Source organism: Ostrea edulis, chromosome 1 (assembly GCF_947568905.1).
Source record: "Ostrea edulis chromosome 1, xbOstEdul1.1, whole genome shotgun sequence".
NCBI classification, from domain to species: Eukaryota; Metazoa; Mollusca; class Bivalvia; order Ostreida; family Ostreidae; genus Ostrea; species Ostrea edulis.
The window spans coordinates 111,783,437-111,806,768 of record NC_079164.1 but is presented as its reverse complement, the minus strand read 5'-3'; the positions used below and the strand labels follow the sequence as shown (position 1 = coordinate 111,806,768).

The 23,332-nt window shown below is 35.0% G+C and overlaps 2 protein-coding genes across 2 annotated transcripts in view; both read left to right on the top strand.

Moving 5' to 3' along the window:
* The first annotated feature begins 346 nt into the window (after positions 1 to 346).
* LOC130051336 (uncharacterized) overlaps positions 347 to 23,332 on the top strand; it is a 181,289-nt gene continuing 158,303 nt past the window's right edge. Inside the window, exons 1-2 of the mRNA XM_056153300.1 lie at positions 347 to 466; positions 11,608 to 11,662. Of these exons, the coding sequence (XP_056009275.1) occupies positions 11,617 to 11,662 (46 nt within the window). The 5' untranslated portion in view covers positions 347 to 466; positions 11,608 to 11,616. The remainder of the gene's footprint in view (positions 467 to 11,607; positions 11,663 to 23,332) is intronic.
* LOC130051337 (uncharacterized) lies at positions 3,466 to 5,178 on the top strand. Its single transcript, XM_056153301.1, has 3 exons — positions 3,466 to 3,523; positions 4,320 to 4,443; positions 4,535 to 5,178. Exons 1-3 carry the CDS (start codon positions 3,466 to 3,468, stop codon positions 5,025 to 5,027), a joined length of 675 nt encoding a protein of 224 aa, XP_056009276.1. The 3' UTR covers positions 5,028 to 5,178.

The following is a 23,332-nucleotide window of genomic DNA, read 5'->3' as shown; positions in this document are numbered from 1 at the left end:
TATCCGCTTGTCGTTAATGTCTACTTTCAATGATATATCTAAGTTTGAAGCAGAAATGGATGACTCTGTGATATATAAACCTTTACAATTTTACCCTTTCCTTTTCATCTAATATATTGTCATTATGCAAACACATACACGTGTATTTCAAGTAGCATGCTTTAGAAAACTGACTATGTTACAAACCTCAGGTTAGAACGTCTTAAAATTATTCAAGGTAACCACATGATTTTCACATAAACTATGACATTAAAATTCATTTTGCTGATCTTAAAATAGTTCACTATCTCTCAAGTATCGATGCACTCTACAATTCATGACAGAGCTGTAGCACGTCGCCACAACTGATAATACAACATAACTCAACAATTTCAAGTTATTCTAGTGTCGATTATACAGCGTTTTCGTACTGGACAAATACGCTATTCGCCATATTGAGGGGATCTAAGCAGTTCCACAGCAAAAGGTAAATAACGAATGTAGCACTCGTATTTTGCACTGCATTACGCATTCAATCCTTCTTAGACTCTTCCCGGTTTTCTGATTTCAAATAACTTTACGGATTCATCTCAAGTTATGATTTTCGTCAGGAATTCTAAAGAGAGCATCGAACACTTTGTCCTTAGAAAACCATTCATATGCTGAATTGTTTGATATTGAAAGGGTGAAGATAATGAGAAAACAATTACAATGAGTCAACCAATAATGGGATTGAATGAATTATTGTTTTACGTGAGAGAATACAAAACAATATAATGGTGCGTCTTGATAGCTTAAGGTCTAAATTCAAGACCGAAACGATGTGAAATAGAGTGTACGTTTATTAAGCAATGATTACATTAAATTATATTTAGTCTATCAAAAACGAGTCCAGGAAAAATGTACACATAGAACATCTACCCCTGATATCAATAGCACTAAAGAATATGTTATTTGAATATTTACACAAATCATGATTTTCCAAATTTGGCTCTACACTGGAAATGATTAAAATTACAATTGTTGTGGTAGAGGATGTCCGACATTACATCATGATGAATTTAGTTTTTCTTACAGATTTGTGGTTGTAGAAAATAATATTTATGAAACTTGGGAAATTTTTGGCAGTTTTTGCCCGTCTCATGAGTCCCTGGGGTTGCCGGAGTCCTGCAATTACATTTACGCCACTCTTGTTCCAAAGAAGCTTTATAATAAATTTTAACAAAAATGGAATGGTAGTTATCAAGACGACATTGAAAATATTGAATGGTTAATGTCTGACGGGGACGACGAATGTTGATTAATTGCAATGGTTCCCCAAAGTTTACTGAGGTCATAGTCAGGTAAATTAAAACTAAAATATGTGTATTGCATGATACATATTGATTTCAAGAATAAGGACGTATAATAATAATAATAATAAGGCCTATCCAGGATTACATATTTAGCGATAACGCTAGTTTTCAATATGGTCCTGCATATAACATACATCAGGGTTGGAAATTATAGCCCGCCCGACTGCCCGAGACGGTCTGTTTCTCAGGCGGACGGGAACAAAACTTTAGATGACAGTCCGGTGGTCGGGCTAATTTAAATAGCCAGTTCCTATTTTTAAACCGATAATTTCTATTTTTTAAGTTTGTTTTTACCTCATTCACAAAAATGTACAGACGCTATCCGTTGTTAGATTAGGTATCGTTGTGAATAAGGTACATGTAAGACGTAGGAATTGTAATCTATTCGTTCATTGGTCTGTCTGAATGTTATAGCCAATCAGCGTTCGCAGTACAAATTACGTTCGGCATTATTACAAACGTGCGAACGCGAGATCCGCGAGATGATGCGAAAGTTTTTGGGGTTATCAACCCCAGAAAAGCGTCCCTTGGTTGACTCGAAGGAAAAAAAAAAGCATACGATCAAAACAAAAGACGACGTACAATTGTTCCGGGATGGAAAGTGGAGTTTAGATGGCTGATCAGTGACGAAACATATGGGAAGCTGTATTGTAAACTATGTCGGGGGTGTATGGACCATTAGCTGTTAAGAAGAGCGCATCCGACAGAATAAAGCGATGTGCAAGTGGACCATTTGTGGTAGGTTCAACAAACCTCAGACATGACGCACTTAAAACGCATGAAAAGTCAGAAGGTCACAAATATGCTGCTGAATTTACAGATTCTAGAAACAAACCACTAGGCGAAAGCTCTGCAGAAAAAATACTCCATTCATTAAACAATGCTACTATTTTAAAACTTGAGAAACTCTTTCGAAATGCACATGCCATAGCCAAAAAGTCTAGACCTATCACAGATTATGTGTGGTTATGTGAACTTGATGAACAGAAAGGTGTTGATATCGGTAGTACTTATAAGAACCACAAAAGTTGTAAGGAGTTCATGGTTTCCATAGCTGAGGTTGAAAGGGACAAGATAGAAGAAAAATTAGCTCAAGTTAACTTCTGCACAATTATGTCCGATGGGTCCACAGATATTTCAGTGTATGAAAATGAGATAGTGTACATTCATTTTGCTCACAGAGGTGTTCCATATTGCTTTTTTCTTGGGCTGATTGAATGTGAATCAGCAAAATCAGAAGGAATTTACAATGCAATTAAACAGGCATTGCATTTTAAAAACATTTCTGTAGAAGATATTCTTAAGAAAACTATTGCATTTGCTGCGGATGGTGCATCGGTGAATACAGGACATCTAAATGGTGTAATAGCACATTTTCGCAGAAATGTTAGTCAGTCCATCATCATGGTCAAGTGCATGTCTCACAGAGTAGAGCTGGCTTATAAAGCTGCTTTGAAGGTGAGAGAATTAAACCTAATTTTTAATAAGTAATTTACTAATTATCTTGGGGAAAAAATTGATATTTTATTTACAGCTTACAAGTTTTACATGTATATTAACAGGTAGCACCAGCTTTTACTAAAGTGCATGGCTTGCTAGATGAACTTTTCAAATTTTATCACAAAAGTGCCAACCAAACCAAACACTTAAAGAACACTTTTGCTGCCCTGGGCATGTCCCAAAGTCTTCCTACGAGAATAAGCGGAACAAGGTGGTTGGGCCATGTACTGACAGCATTACAGAGCTTGTGGAAAGGCTATAAAACTTTCGTCACACACCTTAGCCAGGTTTGGAATAACAATTAAGGCTTTTTAATTTATTGTATTTCTTATGTATGTAAGGTCATTTGTTTTTAATATTGCTATCAAAGTGACGATGTATGTCTTTTTCTATTGTAATTGTAAAGCCATTTACAAGTTAGAATTTGAAATCTTTATTGTTCAAGTTTAACAAATTAACATGTAAGTTGCTTTGAAAAGAAGTGGCCAGTCAGCAACACAGTCAAAGGCAAAGTACTTGGTCAAACTTCTGCGATCTAAGGATGTTATCATCTTCGCCCATTTCCTTACTGATCTTGTTAGTGTTCTAACCAAGTTCTCCATGTGTCTACAAAAGAGAGCGACATGTTTTTATGAAGTTCACCAAGAGTTGCAATGTACCATTGCAAACATTAAAAAGCTTGAAAATCGGTAAATTTTCCGTGTATCCTTGCATGCATGTGTGTTCACCTTTACTGATTAGGGTGCTTTATTATATAATTAATTTCTTACATTATAAACCTCTGCCTGCTTGCTTGCACATTTATATATATATATATATATATATATATATATATATATATATATATATATATGTATCATGTGTGTTCCACTTACATGTAGTCTTAACTAGTATTTCTACTTTATAACTCTCTATGTCCAATATTACTAAAGTTACTTTAGTAGATCACATAGTACATGAACTAATCAAATTAATATTGGGTGTACAGTTGCACAGCTTTTCTGCTTTATTATGTCTAAGCATGCTAGTGATTCACATTTCCAGGCCTGGTCCTGAACTTAGAAAAATTGTTGATGCTGGAGATCAGTTTGAAGGGGAGACACTCAGTGGAAATGATTTATCCTCTGATCAAATAAAAAGAGTGTTGAAAGGTTTGACAGATAGTTTGGAGAGCAGGTTCAGTGATGTGAATGATGGAGTGAAAAATGCATCCAAAATTGCTGATCTCACATCCTGGCCTGCATCACTGGAAGAGGCTACAGCTATTGGTATTAAATTGCTATTAAATATGTACTAAATAGTAGGACTAAGATATTCCTTCCAGTAGCTAGCTTTCATTAAAACTAATATTACTTATCTGATATATCAGTATACACAAAATTATCACAAATCATTTTAACTAAAGTAGGCTAAAAGCCTTTATGGATGTAAGTGTAATTATTGAAATCATTTCCAAATGTGATCATTTTCAATTATGTTTTGTAGATTTTGGTGATGAGATGGTGCAGACTTTGGTCGATCATTACCGCCAACAACTGCTGGAAAAGGAACTTGATGTGGGGCTCATTGAGTCAGAATGGATGGTGTTAAGAAATGCTTTGTACAACAAGTATGTGTATGAGTTCATAATGTTTGAAATTTATTGATACTTTCTGGTAATTCTAAGTATTATAAATTGAAATTAACATTACCTTTTATAGCCACAGAGTTCATGGGCTGTCCTGGAGTACAGTAAATGTTCTTTACATCAGCCGTGTTCCTAACATTCTTAGCCTGGTGGACCTTGTTTTGTCACTACAAGCAGGGACCTCCGAATGTGAAAGGGGCTTCTCCCAGATGAAAATCATTAAAAGTCAGTGGAGGAACAAGCTGAAGTCATCCTCAATGACTCTCCTGATGACAATTCAGCTACACTCTGAAAGTGTAGCTGAATGGAATCCAGAGAAGTCTATATTTCACTGGACCCGGAAAGCAAAGAGAAGACCCTGTTTTATGGAATCAAGGAAAAGGTCTGTTTCCATTCAGAGAGAAATTGTGGAATTAGATGAGCAGGAGGAAGAGGAGGAGGGAAGTGCAGAACAAGCAGAGGGAGAAAGAGGGGAGAAAGAACACTCAGACTTGGATGACTCAGACTACACTTCAGACTTTTCAGATTTAGATGAGGACAATTGTGATTCTGAAGAATATGATTAAAACAATTAAAGCTTCATATATTAGCAATACAGTGACTGTGTAACTAATACATGAATGAAATAGGTATCAAATTTTGCCATTTGGATACCGTTAAAAGCAAATGAACACATATTTCTTACTATGAAATTTTGATGTTTATTAAAAATTTGTATCACATGTTATCAGATTTTTTTATTCCCCTTCAAATTTTAATATTGGATACCATTGTTGCCACTTTCCAATCTTCAAAATTTTTGTGAACGTTCAGAATGATTACATGATTATGACATTGTTAACAGGCTTATAAAAGTGGATTTATACAGATGAATAGTTTAATTTTTAAGCATGCGAACTTAAAAATTGCATCCGTTGGGTAATGGCATTATGCTTAAATATTGTTTCAAATACTTTGTAAACGGTGAACATTTCCAGGGACCTGTGTTAGAAATATTAATATTAAGCTTTATTCATAGTACATTCATAATAATGAATATTTTTTATCAGGACTGGCAGATTTGGAGCAGGGCTGGTAACTTTTAAAAGTAGCCAGCCCTGTGACTGACTGCTTTTTTCAGTGAATTTCCAACCCTGCATACATACAGACAGATATTAGTAAAATAAACACAGATTAAAAGAAGTAGAATACATATAAACTTAAGAAATAATTATGAATGTAAGATAAATAGAATACAAAATGAAGCTTAAAAAGTATGGTGATAATCTCTAAGATAATTTCTCTTAAAACACGCAACACTCGTTGAGTTTCTTATATTTTGACTCAAGGCATTCCACACTGTGCTCCCTGAAATGCTGAAAGATCTTCTATAATATTCTGTTTTTGCCCTGGGTATATATAATATATTTGAATAAGAATTTCTAGTTTGCCTCTGACTGACTTCTGATACATATTTAAAAACATTTAAATAATCTGGCATTAAACCATGTAAAACTTTATACACTAAAATGACTTTTCTATAGACAAAGTAATCTGATAGAGGCAACCAGTACATTAGATGGTGTTTCAAAATTTCTCATGTTAAGAATTACCCTTGTAGCTCGTTTTTGCAATATAAAAAGCTTATTCACATTTTCAGCATTTCTTGGATTGCTCCATATAGTACAACAATATGTAAAATGTGGAAAAATCATAGTATTAAAAATCTTCAGCAGCTCATCGTTTGACATAAAATATCTTATTCTTCTTAAAATGCCAATTGTCTTGGAAATCTTGTTCATAAGTTATTCTATATGACTTTTCCAGGACAAAGTTTCATCAATAATAATACCAAGTAATTTTGACTCCTGAACACATTCTATGACATGGTTATTTATCACTAAATTTAATTTTCGATACTTTGATAATTTTTGTGCCGATCCAATAAGCATACATTGAGTTTTAGACAGGTTTAAGCTTAATTTATTTTCCTTAATCCACATTATACTGCGCTGAAGATCTTCACACATCTTTGACTCAATATTTCCCACTGACTTATCTGTTACATCTTGTGAAGTATCATCTGCATACATATTTACAAGAGAATGTTTCAGTGCTTGTGGATAGTCATTAATATACAGGATAAAAAACAATGGGCCTAAAATAGAGCTTTGCGGAACTCCAATGGTTACATTTCTTTCATCCGATAAATTGCCTTTCCAAATAACTCTCTGTGTACGATTTGTTAGATATGATTAGTTACGTATGTTAGATACGTATTCCTCAGATAATTGTCATTGGGAAACATTGCTTAATTGTATTTATAAATGTTAATAGTTACTTTGTTTGTCACATGAATCGACAGATTGACTACCTTTCATTGCAAAATCTCCAAAGATATCCAACATACGTTAAATTAAGTGAATATGAAAATGTGACAAAGGGTTTTAATTTGTCATGTTGATGTGCATGTATATAATGAATTCTGAAAATAATTACACCGGTACGTTTAGGCAGGTTATGAAAATTCTTACTGGGATAAAATCCACGAAACAATGTGACGTTGAAATTGAAATATTGATTGATATTTTCCGTCACACTCAACAATTTGTCAGTTATAGGGTGGCGCCCAGTTTTTATTGGTGGAAGAGATAACCCAGATACAATGTACCTGGGAAGATACCATCGACCTACCGAAAATAAATTGGGAAACTTTCTCAGTTACCGGCGCGAGCGTGATTCGAATCCGCGCCGACAGAGGTGAGAGGCCATGTGATTTTGAGCGCGATGCCTCCGAACTTGAAATAAGTATAACACTAAGTAGATATTAAACTCCGTTTTTTTTAATAGAAGTTTTATTAATGTATGAAATAAATCATACAGCTACTAAGATTCAAAGAACCATGGAATGTTATACTGCTGTCGTGGAATATCTTTCTGATCAATATAAAAGTAAACTGATGGCATCATAGCTATACATCGAGTGAAGTTGACACATGTAAAAAAATTGATAAAGTGTGCCGTGTAAATATCAACAAAATGTGGAGTATTTGAAATATAAGATATGGGATATATGGGATATATGTGTGTGAAATGCTGAGAATTTATTGATGTTATGAAGGTATGTTGATTTCATTCATTGATAATTTTGTTTAACAGGGAAAACATTTCATTAAAATGTCGATCCGATTTTTCTCCCTCACACACTGAAATAAAACTGCAAAAGTAACACACTACGTCGCATACTTTTAGAGACTTGTTATACACCGCGTGAAAGTTAATGAACTAATGTACACCGAAATTATTGATTGTGACGTCAGCAAGACATGGTGTGTATTTTTGGCACATTGTAAGCATCAACGTTAAAATGTCATCAACAGAAAGTGAATTAAAAATGGGATATCATTTTGAAACTGATATTACAGAGGAAAAATTGTTTCTCAGAATACTATTTATTTACCTGCAGTTGATTTTAATGAGAGAGGATTTTTCTTTGATTGGTGTTCTTGTGTAAACTGTAGCTATGTACATTCAAGGGGTGTCTTTGTTGTCATGAGTTTGAACATTGTGTGGCAGATAACAGATATGCACATAAACGGTGAAGATAACAAACAATAATCAATCTCATAACTTCTATAAATTACAAAATGGATATTTGGGCAAACACGGAACCCTGGATACATCAGAGGTGGGATAAAGTGCAGTTCTCCACACCCATAATTTGACATAATGTGTCTAAGTCCTGTTATAATTGACACAACTTACAATTATACATGGATGTGTGTACCCTGAGACGACGTGTCTTAGAGGACATGGGTAACATTTTGTTAAAAAATTAAGAACAAACTAAAAGGAAAAATACATTATGTATTCTCATGTACTAAAATTTAAACACACCATGACATTGATGTGTAAACATTACCAATCACACATACACATGTGATATAATAAAGTAACAAATCTCTTGCAGTCATGATATCAAGATCTAAGACGCACACGCAGTTTATCAACTAGGTCCGACGCGGTCAGCCTCTTGGGGGGATGAGAGTAGCTTTACCTTGATTTCTTGTGACATACGTTCAGGGTGCATTTCCTAAAGAGCATTTCTTAAAACCCCTGACACTGCTACGCATTCTGAATAAATATTGTTCTAATATATTTTTTAAATTGTAAATTGCATCTCCAAATTTCATCTGTGGTCCATGTACATCAACTAGTATAAAATATACAAATGGCAAGCCTATATTGCAGTTCTTTTATGAAAGGTGAAAATAACGAAGAGTGATCAATCTCATAACTCCTATAACCAATACAAAATAGAGAGCTGGGCATACACGGACCCCTGGACACGCCAGAGGGGGATCTGGTGCCTAAGAGGAGTAAGTTTCCCCTGTCGACCAGTCACAACTGCCGTGGGACCTTGATCGTGATCAGGTAAACTGAGTTATCCGTAGTCAAAATGAGTTTGCCAAGAACGGTCTGTTACAATGTGTATGAAACACTTCAAATAGCATTTGACCCAATGATAGGTTATATTGACGAACTAGATCGTTATAACAACCATAGAATTTGCGATATTGTTGAAACCCCTGTACCATGAACGTGTTTGTTTGTGATTTGCCTCAATTTAAAAACTCACCTTATGCAGACAAGCTCTTGCGTATCGATTCAGTTGAGAGATGTAAACACCATATTCAGGTGATAATGGAATATTACATAAATATGGGAAGTTGACAATGGAAATGTTAACATTATCCCGTTTCTCATAAAGTTAAGTTGTTAGTTTGCCGTTCATATCTACTTTCAATAAAATATCTAAGTATGAAGCATACGTGGACAACTCTGTGGAGTCTTTAATTTCCAGTTCACAAGAATATATCAAATCGACATATGAATGAAAAGTATTTTTGTTAATAGATAATACATCGTCGATATATCTAAATGTCGAATTGAAGGCCACAACGAGATAATTCATACACTTCATAGTCTGTATAACAAGGACCCTGTCAATAACAGCAATGTGTGTCATTTACTCCAGAGCACAGATGCATGCTGGGAAATAATGGATGACCTCCATAAACATTTAACCTACAGTGTTTTTTTAATCACATTTCGTTAGAGAAACAAGTAAATTCGATTCGGATCAACTATTTACTTTCAGGATGTCTTTTAAGTTTATTAATTATGCAACATATATTTCTTTTCATGTTTATTTTCTTTAAAAGAGATTTAAAATTGCTAGAGTAGAAATATTTTTTGAAAAAAAAATGGAATTTACATGAAAATTAAGACTTTTTAAGATGTCCCTTGAAATCCCTTGAATTCAATATTTATCAAGGAAATTGACGGAATTTAAAAGCAATCATAATTTTTCAGGGAATGCTTGGACCACTAGAGAGAGAGAGAGAGAGAGAGAGAGAGAGAGAGAGAGAGAGAGAGAGAGAGAGAGAGAGAGAGAGTACTTGTGAGGTACTGCTACAACATTGTTATCTTTCAATGTAACAAACTACAAGCACTACTTACGTAAACTTGTGTTTTCCGACTGGTCTGAATACACCTTTCGTAGATGAATGGGAAACTGTAGAATGGACCGTATAACAGCGTAAATCGGGTACATGTAGGCACGATTTTGGCTTTCAATTCATATCAAGTTAAGTTTATTTATCAGGAATCGTTCTTTACTACACCCATTGTGTATCTATATACTACTTCACACAAGTATACATCCATGTACATATATAGTAATGGTCATGAAGGTTTAAAATGCCAATAAACACGTTTGTTTGCCTGGTTTTCCTTTTCCTACTGTTCACAATATCACTACTTATTATCTCGTACATTAGAAATTCCACAAAGGGAGATAACTAAATGTGCAATATTCAATAAATTCATATTTCCCATGCCAATTTTTTATCATATGAATTGCAATATACCCACTGATTTTCTTCAATCTGGGTTATATCATTTATTTACGTTTCTCATCATTTTATATATCACTATCTATAATGTTTCTGGGTTTTTGCTCAGAATTGGTCAATCAAGAAAGCAAAACTGCTACATTTTGGTCATTTAAGCCTGAATTATGAGCTGTGCTACAATAATGATACCATTTCCAGATAAATCTACCTATTATATACTTTCAATTTCATCTCCTCTTTTTTCTTTAAAAGCTTGCGGGCATATATCACACGATATATGGCCGGAAACATTCCGGCCGGCAAACATTACGTCACAATCAATGCACAAGCAAATTACTACGTCGTTAATTTTCAATTTTTTCGTGTTTTTCATCTTTTACTCAGTTAAACCAATAAAGAAATTGATATAATTTGTTTTATTGTTTGTTGCAAATCCGGTCCGTGTACGTGCCAAAAACCCCAGTCGTCATATTTTCCCATACAAAGTCTATAACCTATAAATATTGATAAATATTGTCACTATTTTCCCTCAACATGTAGCATAAAATCCCTTATCAAATATATGTGATATTTTGGATTGAAGTGAAAAATTCTCAAAACTCCAATTTTCCTATTTTTATCAATATGAATAGACCGTTACTATGGTAACGAACAAATTTTCATAATAAGTGTACGAATATTTTGAAAAGCTTTTATGTAATTAAATGATGACATGGCGTCGGTGGCCGAGTGGTTAGGCCGTCAGACTCTCGACCGAAAGGTCGTGGGTTCGAGTGCTGGCCGCGGCAGGGCTGACGTTGTGTCCTTGGGAAAGGCACTTCACATGAATTTCCTCACTCCACCCAAGTGTAAAAGGGGTACCTGGTTATAGACAGTGAAAGATATTGTTAGAATGTTAGTGCTCTAGCGCTTGTAATGGCAGCTTGCACTGAATGCTTCCTAGGAGGCTGAGAAAGTTCTAGATTGATATATGGTATGCCGGGGTAATAATGTACATTGATTATTGTAAAGCGCTTTGAGAAGCATACGCTGGAAAAGGCGCTATATAAAACCATTCATTATTATTATCATTATCATTACAATCGACAATTTTTCAGTTTGGGTTGCAGTATTTTGGTCGTACTTAAGTCAATATTCATCATATGGAGGTAATGAATGAAAACTTTGTGAATCTACATTTTAGATATTGAACTTTTGATCCTGCCTTTGATAGGGCAATGACGATCTCTAATTCTTCATTATGTTTCAGATTGTAGAGATGGCGAAATTACTGGTGATATCGGGTTTCTTGTTCTTTCACATTGGTAAGTAGAATTTGATTGTTTACAGGATTGCCGCCGTTAAGCACCCTAAACATCTATTTTGATTGATTCGTTCATTTTATTCATTCACATCTACATGAGGTACAATACAGGAATTACATGTATCAATACAAGTAACGTCAGAGAAAGTTGTGTGCTAAAGATAACAGATTAATTCGTATACCTTCAAAATAAATAATGCAAACCTTTTTAATATTTTAAAATTGCTCGTTGACATAATTTCAAAAAACAATCATGATATTTTGTCTCACACAATATTTTCTGTGTAGATATTCTTTTCTTGTACCGGATGAAACACTACACTCTATTACAAAATAATATCCATCTGTATTTTTGTTTCATTACATATTACCATTACATATGGTATACTAAACCATCGACCAGTCTCTACTGGGATATGATGATTCGTTCTACGGAATTTCAAAAAGAGGCTACTAGGTTTCTTAACTAGATTTTTAAGATAAGTTTCCAGACGAAAACTTGTTTTAAAAATTCTGTACATTGCATCCCTTGATAAGTCTGGACAAATTGATCCTTAAAACTTTGTTTTACAGCGTTTGTTATCTAATTTTCATTCACAACACATTGTTCATACCACACCTACTTCTATAAAGAAATTAATTTCATACAGAACCAATAATTTATCCAAAATATTATTTCCCCGCCGATTACCCTCATAAGTCAGTTGCTACCTTCTGTAAGCTTTTGAGATGATCACTTGTGCGTTACTACTATATGTAAAAGTCCGCAACAAATCATGTACACAAACACGGGGATACTGGGTATAAATTTATGCGAATATTTCGTCAGACTAATGTAATTCTTTTGATGTCTTTCATCTAAATCCCATGTCACCCGTTTTATTTGTCACATTCTGTCATTTCATCGTTCCCGAGTTTTACGTACATTGACAGCCTGAGAGAAGGTTGTGACATAACTTTGTGTATGATTTTAAAAACGAATATGACTAATGAAATTATCAACTCTGACTGTTTTATGGTAAAAAGCTAGTTTTGATGCATGAAAGATGAAGATAACGAACAGTAACCAATCTCATAAATCCCATAAGCAATACAGAATAGAGAATTGGTCAAACACGGACCCATGGATATTCCAAGTGTGGTATCAGGTGTCTAAGAGGAGTAAGCATCCCCTTGTCGACTGGTCACAGCCGCCGTGAGCCCTATATCTTTATCAGGTAAACGGAGTTATCCGTAAACAAAATAAGTGTGCCAATAACGACTTAGCAATCAGTTTGAAACACTTCAGGCAGCACTTGACCCGATGATAGTTTGTATTGGCAAACTATATCGTTGTAACGACCATAGAATTTGTGAAAAGTTGACTTTAAACGCGACTTTATAGAATCAATGATTTGGAGATGATACTCGATCAAAATTAATTAAACCAAATGCTTATCTGAAGTAACCTATGGTTTAGAAAGATGACGCAAGTGGGATTCAATTAGATAACGGGACACGCAAAACGTTTGGAAATCTTAAAGCATGAAACAACCAGCCTGAGCAGATATCGATATGGAGTAGGGAAGCCTCTGCCTAACATTAAGCATCCCAACCAAGTACATTGTAATATTGGCAAAGCCTAAAAACCAACAGCATGTAAAAGTTTGTTTCGTTTTGGTGCTATGTGTATTTATGTGTAGTTGTTGTTGCTTTGTTATTATTATCTGTCAATATTGGCCATATAATGGCAATATCTTCGTTTGTCCCGAAGAAGGGACATATCGCCTCAAAAATTTTACAATCTGGGTGCTTGTGTGATTTGTCTATTTTCTATCATTCAATATTTAATACATTTTCACTATATGGTCATATTGGCATCGCCCTAGGACATGGACACTAACCCAGGAGACATGAATTTCACAACTTAGGTAGAAAAATTCATGAACAACATAATCACGCATTTAGAAATATGAAATATTTATGGGAGTAAAGCAGAATATTGTCTAAGAACTATTACAATTTCACTATATGCCCACACTGGCCCCGTCTAAGGTGGCCCCGCCCTAGGGCTTGAACCCTTGACCGGGGATCCATGAATTTGACCATTCCGGTATCAAGCTTCATGAACATGATAATCATGCATTTAGTTTTTCTCAAATACATAAGAGAGAAAATTTTATAAGATGTAATATATCTTTATTATATGGCTATATTGATCCTGTTCAACGGCCTGAACATTTAACTCAGGAGTCAGTTTAGATAAATAGCTTCATGAACATTATAACTAAGCTTTTATTTTTCTCAAATACATGTATGGGAACAGAGAAGAAGAGTTTGTAAGATATAAAACTGATACGGTACCAAATTGGATACACCAGATGCGCATTTCGACAAATGTCTCTTCAGTGATGCTCAAGCTGAAATTTTGGAAATTCGAAATAACATTAAATTTGTAAGAGCTAAAAGGAAAACCAGAGTGCCAAAAACTGGAGCCAAATTCGTCCAAGGATTAGATATATGCATGAGATTGATCACTGTTCGTTATCTTCACCTTTCATGAGGTAGATAATCCTTAATTTTGAAATGAATTTCTAAATTTTATCCCGTATTTACAACCAAGTAACTAAGATATCATGCATTTTCAATATATGGCCATGTGGACCCCCGCCCTAGGCCCTGATCCCCTGATCCAGAGGCCATGCCATTTACAATTGCAAGAAGTTGTAAATGTAAAACCCAAACGACGCACGACGACGGACGAAGACCGATGGTAATAGGTCACATGAGTTTACTAAAAAAAAAAAAGGAAATATTCACATCTAGTAAAAAGCCATTCCAAACTCATATTGTTAAACACCTATCTGATTCCACGAACAAGTACTCTGAAGTTGAATAAAAACATGTTCGAGTTCATCACTGTCAACATCTTCGTGGTATTTGGTGATCAGGTCTTCCAACATTTGAAATTCCCAATGGCACAGACTGTGCTCATTTGTTAGCTGATCTGTTTTTATAGTCTAATGAAACATAAGTTTATTCAAAAGTTTCTGAATGGGAACAAAAAACTCTCTAGCGATGGCTTTGAACTTGACATTTAAACATATCAACGAATTTTTAACAATTATATATTTTATTCATGTTATGTCGATTCGGTGTGTCCTTGTGGACTCGAAAATAAGAATAAACATCACAGAGTTCTCCGTATGAAATGTGGTTGATTGATTGATTGATTGATTGATTGATTGATTAATTGATTGATTGTATCTCTATTAACGGCCATTGAGGAGTGAGGGTTCTTTAGCGTGCCACACCTACTGTGACACGAGACATCCGTTTTTAAGGTCATATCCGAGGACCCGTGACATTCACACCTGATGCCGAGCGATTGGCGATGGAACCGTCACTACCTCTTTCAACGACTTTTCTCTGTCTTGGCCTGTATTCGAACCCCGACCTTTCACATGCGAGGCGACTGCTCTAACCTTTCGACCACCGCGGCGGTTTGTGAAAAGTGAAGATAACGAACAGTGATCAATCTCAGAACTCCCACAAACAAAGGAAATATAGAGTTGGGCAAACACGGGCTTTTGGACACGCTAGAGGTGGCATCAAGTGCCGAGGAAGAGTGAACATCTCCTGTCCACCTGTCAAACTCATCGTGAGCCCTATATCTTGATCAGGTAAACGGAGTTATCCGTTGTCAAAATCAATGTGCCAAGAACGGTTCAACAATCGGTATAAAACACGCCCAATAGCATTTGTCCCACTGATAGGTCGTATTGGCAAACCAAATCGTTATAACGGCCATGTAATTTGCGAAATGCTGTTTTTAAACGAGAGTGTGGAAACCCCTGTACCATCAACTTGTTTGTCAGTGGCTTGCCTCGATTTAAAAACTGACTCTTGCGTATCGAATCACTTGAAACATATCAACACCATTTGCAGGTGATAATGGAATATTGCTGCATAAATATGGGAAGGTGACGATGGAGAAGCTGAAATCATCCTGTTTGTCATAAAGTCGAGTTGTTAGTTTGCCGTTAATATCTACTTTCAATAAAATATATAAGTATGAAGCAGAAGTTGACAACTGGGTAGTGTCTTTTATTTCTAGTTCACAGGGATATATCTAATCTACAGATGAATGGAGGGTATTTCTGTAAATGATAAGACATCGTCCATACATCTAAATGTCGAATAGAAGGCTACAGGAATTGTCTTTTTCTTCTCACGTTGAATTTTTTAAGTAAATTCTGCTTGATATGAATATAAAAACAGGTCAACTAGAAGAGGAGCACAATTCTTGCCCATTAGAATTCTAACAGACTGCTGAAACACTTGATCACCAAATACCAGGAAGATATTGTCAATGAGGAACTCTATTATATCTTTTATTTCAACTTCAGAGTACTTTTGCATGGAATCAGAGGGATGTTTAACACAATAATTTTTTGAATGATTGATCACTATATATGAATATTCCCCTTTTCCATTTTTGTTGAGGTAGCAAATCCAGTCTTCAAGCTATCGCGAGGAATGGTCAGGTAAAGGGTTGAAAAATCATCCGTTTTGATGTTATTAATTCGAGAAAAGTTTTACGATATCAAGTTGACTAAAAGTTCTTTAGAATGTTTTAGAATCCACTTTTGATTTACACCACTTCTGGCATATGTAGTCGCAGAGTAAGTAGAGTTTCTCCCTCACAGCTGTTAATATTTTCGTGAGGAGCAAACGTAGGAGCTAGGTAGAGCACTTACTGGATCCACCAATGTATCTTTGTAAGTTTTGTTTTGTAGTTTACGAATCCAGTATAGTTATGGTAACGTTATTGAAAATAAAGATGAAAGGGAAAATAACAACTCAAGTTTATGACAAATGGAATTATTTCAGCTTCTGCATTGTCAACTTTCCATAGTTATCATCACCTGCATAAGGTGTTTATACATATATATCTCAACCGATTAGAAATTCGGAACTGTTGAATCAGTGTAGAAGAAATTATTGAAGATCGATGCACTCTTCTAATATAACTGACTGACATTGATTATTGTTTGTTAGCATCATCTTTTCGTTGGAGAAACCACTTGAATGCCGAATCCCATGTTTAGCTTTTTTGATGATCTTCATTTTCACCCTTATCTAAAGTTTTCGAAATTCGGAGATATCATTAATATCACCATCACAATTTATGTATAACTTTTCTCCTGCGGCATTTAAACTTTTCCATTGTTACACCTCAAATCGGCACCCGTCCCAAATCGTCACCGGCGACAATTTGGGATGGGCGACGATTTGTGTTTTTGATGTAAATTATTATGTAACGTCCATAATAATCGCCCGTACCAAATTGTCGCCGGCGAAGATTTGGGCATAACCTCACAACTCATAATTGTCGTCTCCTTTGCTGCAACTATTTATTTTAGAAACATCATTTACATACGAACTGGCGCGTTTGTTAACTCCTTCTCCTCTCCTTCTCTTTCTTCTATTTCATCATCATCATCATCTTCTTCTTCTTCTGCTGCTGTGGTCCAGCTATGACCACAAAAGGTTTTTTGGACCTTGCAAGCATTTTAATCTTCTACTTCGTCTTCTACTTATTTTGTTGTATATTTTGTCAATAGATTTATTACATGTATGATCAAATTATGTGTTATTGTTGTTTTGGTTGTTATTGGTTTTGTTACTATTGAAAAAAATGTTATTGTATTTGTTATTTGTGGTGGTGGTGGTGACGGTTGTGGTGTCATTGCTGTCTATGTGATTTTATTTCGTCCAGCCCTCCGGAGAAAGAGAGAGAGAGAGAAAGAGAGAGAGGAGAGAGAGAGAGAGAGAGAGAGAGAGAGAGAGAGAGAGAGAGAGAGAGGGAGATGTGTGTGTGTACTTGTAAGGTAATGCTACATGATTGTTATCTTTCAATGTAACAAACTACAAGCAGTATTTACGTAAACTTGTGTTTTCCGATTGACCTTAATACACCTGTCATAGCTAAATGGGAAACTGTAGAATGGACCACATAACAGAGTAAATCGGGTACATGTAGGCACGATTTTGGCTTTCAATTCATATCAAGTTAAGTTTATTTATCAGGAATCGTTCTTTACTACTCCCATTGTGTATCTATATACTACTTCACACAAGTATACATCCATGTACATATATAGTAATGGTCATGGAGGTTTAAAATGCCAACAAACACGTTTGTTTGCCTGGTTTTCCTTTTCCTACTGTTCACAATATCACTACTTATTATCTCGTACATTAGAAATTCCACAAAGGGAGATAACTAAATGTGCAAAATTCAACAAATTCATATTTCCCATGCCAATTTTTATTATATGAATTTCAATATACCCATCAATTTTTTTTAAAATTTGCTTTATATCAATTATTTACGTTCCTCATCATTTTATATGAGATATGTGTCCGACAATGAATCGTATTGCCTTTCGCTGTAAGGTCATTCTGCTGAACGTAGGGTTGTTAGGTCTTGTGCAGAGTGAAGATAACGAACAGTGATCAATCTCATAACTCCTACAAGCAATACAAAATAGATAGTTGGGCAAACACGGACCCCTGGACACACCTTGTGTGTCGCAGATTTGTTAGTGACCTCATATTTATGGAGGGTAATGGTGTTAAAAAATCCAAGGATATAAACTTGCTAATTGAAACATGCAACCATGTTAATTTCTGTTTTAACTATGTATGTTTGTAATTCAGGGGTGTACGTTATGTTTCTCAGAAATGTATACCTCAGTGTTGTACTCTTCATTTTTGCAATCGTTTGATTTTTTATTTTACATTTCTCTTTATAAAATGCATCATTGTTTCTTAAATTATACGCGGTCATCTCTACAGTATTTCCGTTTGTAGACTTAGTATTTACATAGCTGTACATTTCAACATCGCATATTACACGTTACATGTCAACAAATGTCAAGTTTACATGTTTGTCGAATTTCGATATCCCGATATATGGAAAGACAAGGGAAATTCACGACTACTACCAAGAACCGAAAGAAAATCAATGTGCTACACGGGCAGAACACAAACGGTATTCTCGTGAAATTGTACGTACTTGGGTGAAACGTCACCGATGAACAATATATTTCCGGAATAAATGTTAACGTATTTTAAATATTTGATAAATTAATCATAGTAAAGTCATATTTATTAGATCTAAAATACCTTAGACATATTATTACATTGCAAATTTTACGAGGCATAACTTGACTGGAATTACATGTCAGTTTGGTAGGTTAATATTTTTTTCTTCAATCATATCTAGGGCTGAAATAAATCAAAATACGCATATATTTTTTCATTATAATATGTAGCAATATGTAAGAAATTAGTTGTCAGAAATTTAGCTCAACTTAATTTTTGTTGCATAAAAAATGACAAAGAGTATCGGCCACATGATGTGGCTTTTCTGAAAAGGGGATGGGGGTGGGGACAGAGGAAAAGTCGTCTAAATTCTTGTCAATCTAGCAAAAAAGGGGGACCCCCAAAAAAGAACCCCATAAAATATGTTGTCTATTCCAGACTAACAACCTAAGGGAGGGGGAGGGGGCTTAGTCCTTCGATTCATGATTTACTACAATGAACATGTAATGGGGGGTGCCATCCAATATACCTTAGTTTCTATGTGAAAATAACTTTGCACGTAAAAATAACGGAAAATCGATTTTATGAAAATTAAAAAAGGTCCCTTTTCTGTTTTAACGTGTCTGAGTATAAGATAAACGAAATCAAGGATATCAAATGTGATTATCCACTCAAACAACTTCTTTGAAACTTCATCTCCCACAAAATTTATAAAGAGGAACACTCTGACAGAGATGGGGTGCCCCTCATTGATTGTGGAAAAATTGTTTCTACTACAGCATTCTCTCAGCCTTTTGACTGGCCCTGTGAAGTGCAGTACCACATGCCAACATGCACTTTTGATGTTACATACACATAGGCGCCCTCGGGTGATACCCCTCCTAAATGGGATAATTTCCGATGTATCCCTGATATAAACAGCCCATAATTGTATATTAACAAATAACGCTTTCAATTTTCATAAATATTTTATTCTAAAAATTTAGAACGTTTATATTTGAATCTTTTAGGCATGTTTAATTAGATATCCATATCATGCACCAAATCACAGTGAAATTTGAATTCTAGAACCCTTTTATTGCAAAGAAAACATTTTTCTATCATAATAAATAACAAAAAATCATATTAAAAAATTGAGAGCTTGTATCAGTCTTTCGATGGTGAAATCACACTTCCTAAGACGTGTTTTAACGAGCCATTGAATCAAATTTTAGTGTAAATGTAACTCACGATGCGTTGATAGAAATACAACAACAGCGTAAATTCTTGTTAAAAGTTCGTGTTTATATTTCATCCATGTAAGTCCATTAACTTGCACAGTTAATTGCATAATAAGTTGCATAAATTGAAATGTCCTGTAACAAAAAAGAAAGCCGCAGATCAAAATGACATGAAAATGTACATCACGTCAAATACATATATACATTTTATGCATGTTATATATACATATATTGTATCATTTGAAACTTAGCATATAGTTATATCAACTGATATGCAAGCGCTTTAATCACAATTTTATAAAAGTCATTCACCGAACTTATTTATATTTAATAAGTGAGAATTTAAAAAAAAAAATAATTTTTATTATTGCTTTAGTAGACTTTTATATTGCTTAAACAGTCTAAATAGTATAACTTACCAAAGTTATGGACCTTAGGTTTGATATTTATCAAATGCAAAGCTGTAATCTTTATATCAAAGCTTCTTTGGTGCAACTGCAATAAAAGTTAAACATGCACTTTGTTAGATATTAGCAATGTAATTAAGAGCGCCAACTGCAATGCTATTGCTTCCATAAAAACAGAGAAAAACCAAACATACCATGATGACGAAATAGCTCCAACTATATCTATTTAACTCAAGCGTCTGAACACTTCAAAACCACTGGACAATATGAAAAAATCCAACTCTGGTCTAAAGTCACATGACTATAAGAGGCGCCAAACGCTCACCAAACGTTTGGCGGGAAAATACTAATTACATCAAATTGAAAATAAAATAAAACCAAAGCTGCTTGCCATTGTTTTGGCGTAAGTTTTAGTAGAACTTTGTTATACAATCCTATCAATTGCAAATTCAATTCTTTTTAATCATAAAATTTAAAAGTTATTTACAAAATGTCCACACTGCTACATCCCCCCCCCCTCTCCATGAAATGATATCCCATCATTTAATGATACTATGTACAATGTTTTCAATCAATAAAGGAGATGTAGATTTTAAAATATTGGAGCAAAACAAATTTGTTAACTTGCGCTCTCTTGTCTGTTCTCAACCTCCTGTGTTTGAGACATAACATAAGTGTCATGCCACTTTGGTTTCTTCTTGACGAACGTCTAATCTCCTCTACTGAGTCATCATCTTCTACTAGCTCCTCCTCAGCTTGTACTTCTGCATGATCATGCGCTTCATGGATTTCCAATGGTTGTGGTGCCATATTCGTATCCTTCTGTTTATCAGTGTGTCCTACTCCTTCAATTTGTATTGTGACAAATTGTTCTTCATCTTCACTATCTGATACCTTACTCTGTTCGTCCTGTTTCTCCTCAATCCGCGGATTTCTTTCTCTAACACATTTTCTCTCTGCTGGTTTAGGCCTCAATGTCGGTCCAATAGGAATAATAAGATTCCTATGAATTGTTTTCTCATGCCCATCCTCATCTGTAATTACAAACACAGGAATATCTGTATTCGGTTGAGATTTGATAGTGTAAATTGTTTCTTCTTTGTCTGCAATTTTGTGTTTGCCATCATATGCCAATATTTTCAATAAGACTAGATTCCCTATATTCAATTTATTTGCTTTAGCTTTCTTGTCAAAATTCATTTTCTGTTTATGCCTGGAAGATTCTGCTGTATTCTTTACTAATTCAAAGGTTTCTTTTATTCTGTCCCTTAATTCGGTAATAAATTCGCCGTATGATTCCTTTTTGTTGTGCTCCTCAGGTAATCCAATTGCTAAATATATCAGTAATCTAGGTTTTCCTCCAAACATTAGCTCAAATGGAGAATAACCAGTACTTTCATGTTTTTTACAATTGTAGGCATGAACCAATGAAGAGATATATATTTTTTTCCAGTCTTGCTTTTATTTTCTAAAGTTTCTAACATATTGATGAGAGTCCTATTAAATTTTTCTGTCATGCCATTGCACATCGGATGGTATGGTGTTGTTCTTGATTTTTCCATCTTTGTTAATTAAATTGCTCTCAAATTGTGCGCCTTGGTCACTGTGTAATCTAGCTGGAATACCATAATGTACGATGGAATTATTGTAAAGTGCTTCTGCTGTTTTTGCAGTCTGATTTTTTGTCGGAATTGCCTGAGCATATCTTGTGTAATGGTCTGTAAGAACTAAAATGTTGGCGATTCCTCCTTTGCAAGGCTTTAATGTTAGATAGTCTAAAAAAATAATTCTAGTGGATAAGACGATGTGATATTCATCATTGGTGCCTTCTGACATCAGGATTTTCTTCTCAAACATCTTTCGCAGTTCTTAATCCAATTTTCTACATCCGAGTTCATGTCTGTCCAAAAAAATCTGTCCCTTAATAAAGAAAATGTTCTATCCTTCTCTGGGTAACACATATTATTGTGTAGTCCTGTTAAAGCAATAGGCATAAGTTGATTTGGAATACAAGTTGACTGATGACGTTGTCTTGACTCTTAATTTCTCTGTATAATACCCCTTTTTTAATTTCAAATTGTTGAAGTTCCTATAGATGTACATATGATCTTTGCCTTTTGGAATTTTGTGTTTCATTGGAAGAGCTTTTGCCTTTACTGCATTTATCCAAAATCTAATAAGTGGATCATCTCATTGAATTCTCCGAAGTTCTCTCAACTCTAGCTGAGCGAATGGTTGTCTTGGAAACTCTGTTGCTTCAATTATATCAAAAGGTTCCACTGTTTCTACCATATTAATGATGTGTTGTACTTCCACAGAGTTGTATACTGTTTTGACTGTCTCCAAACTGATGTTCTTATTATACCCCCCGCAAACGAAGTTCAGGGGGGGGTATATAGGAAACACTCTGTCTGCCTGCCTGTCTGTCTGTCCGTCTGTCCGTCCGTCTGTCTGTCTGTGCAGATTCGTGTCCGGGCCATAACTTCTTCGTTCTTTGACTTAGGCATACCATATTTGGCACACATGTTGATCACCATGAGACAATGTGTCGAGTACCTTCGTCACCTCTATATAACCTTGACCCTTGACCGCAAGGTCAAAATTAAAGTTTTTTTTACAATGGATTCGTGTCCGGACCATAACTTCTTTGTTCTTTGGCATAGGCATACCATATTTGACACATGAGTGTATCCCCATGAGACGATGTGTCGGGTACCTTCATGACCTCTACATGACCTTGAACTTTGACCTCAAGGTCAAAGTTGATTATAGGGTTTTGACATAGTCATACCATAAGACATGAGTGTATCACCATGAGACTATGTGTCATGTACATTCATGACCTCTTTATGACCTTGACCTTTAATCTCAAGGTCAAAACTATAAGTTTATGCCATCGATTGATGTTCGGACTATATCTTCCATTTTCTTCTACAAAGGCATACCATATTT

Coding starts and splice junctions, on each gene's coding strand:
- LOC130051337 (XM_056153301.1), top strand. CDS start 3,466: ATGAAGTTCACCAAGAGTTGCAATGTACCATTGCAAACATTAAAAAGC. Junction 3,524..4,319: donor ATTAAAAAGCTTGAAAATCG/GTAAATTTTCCG, acceptor TATGTTTTGTAG/ATTTTGGTGATGAGATGGTG. Junction 4,444..4,534: donor AGAAATGCTTTGTACAACAA/GTATGTGTATGA, acceptor TACCTTTTATAG/CCACAGAGTTCATGGGCTGT.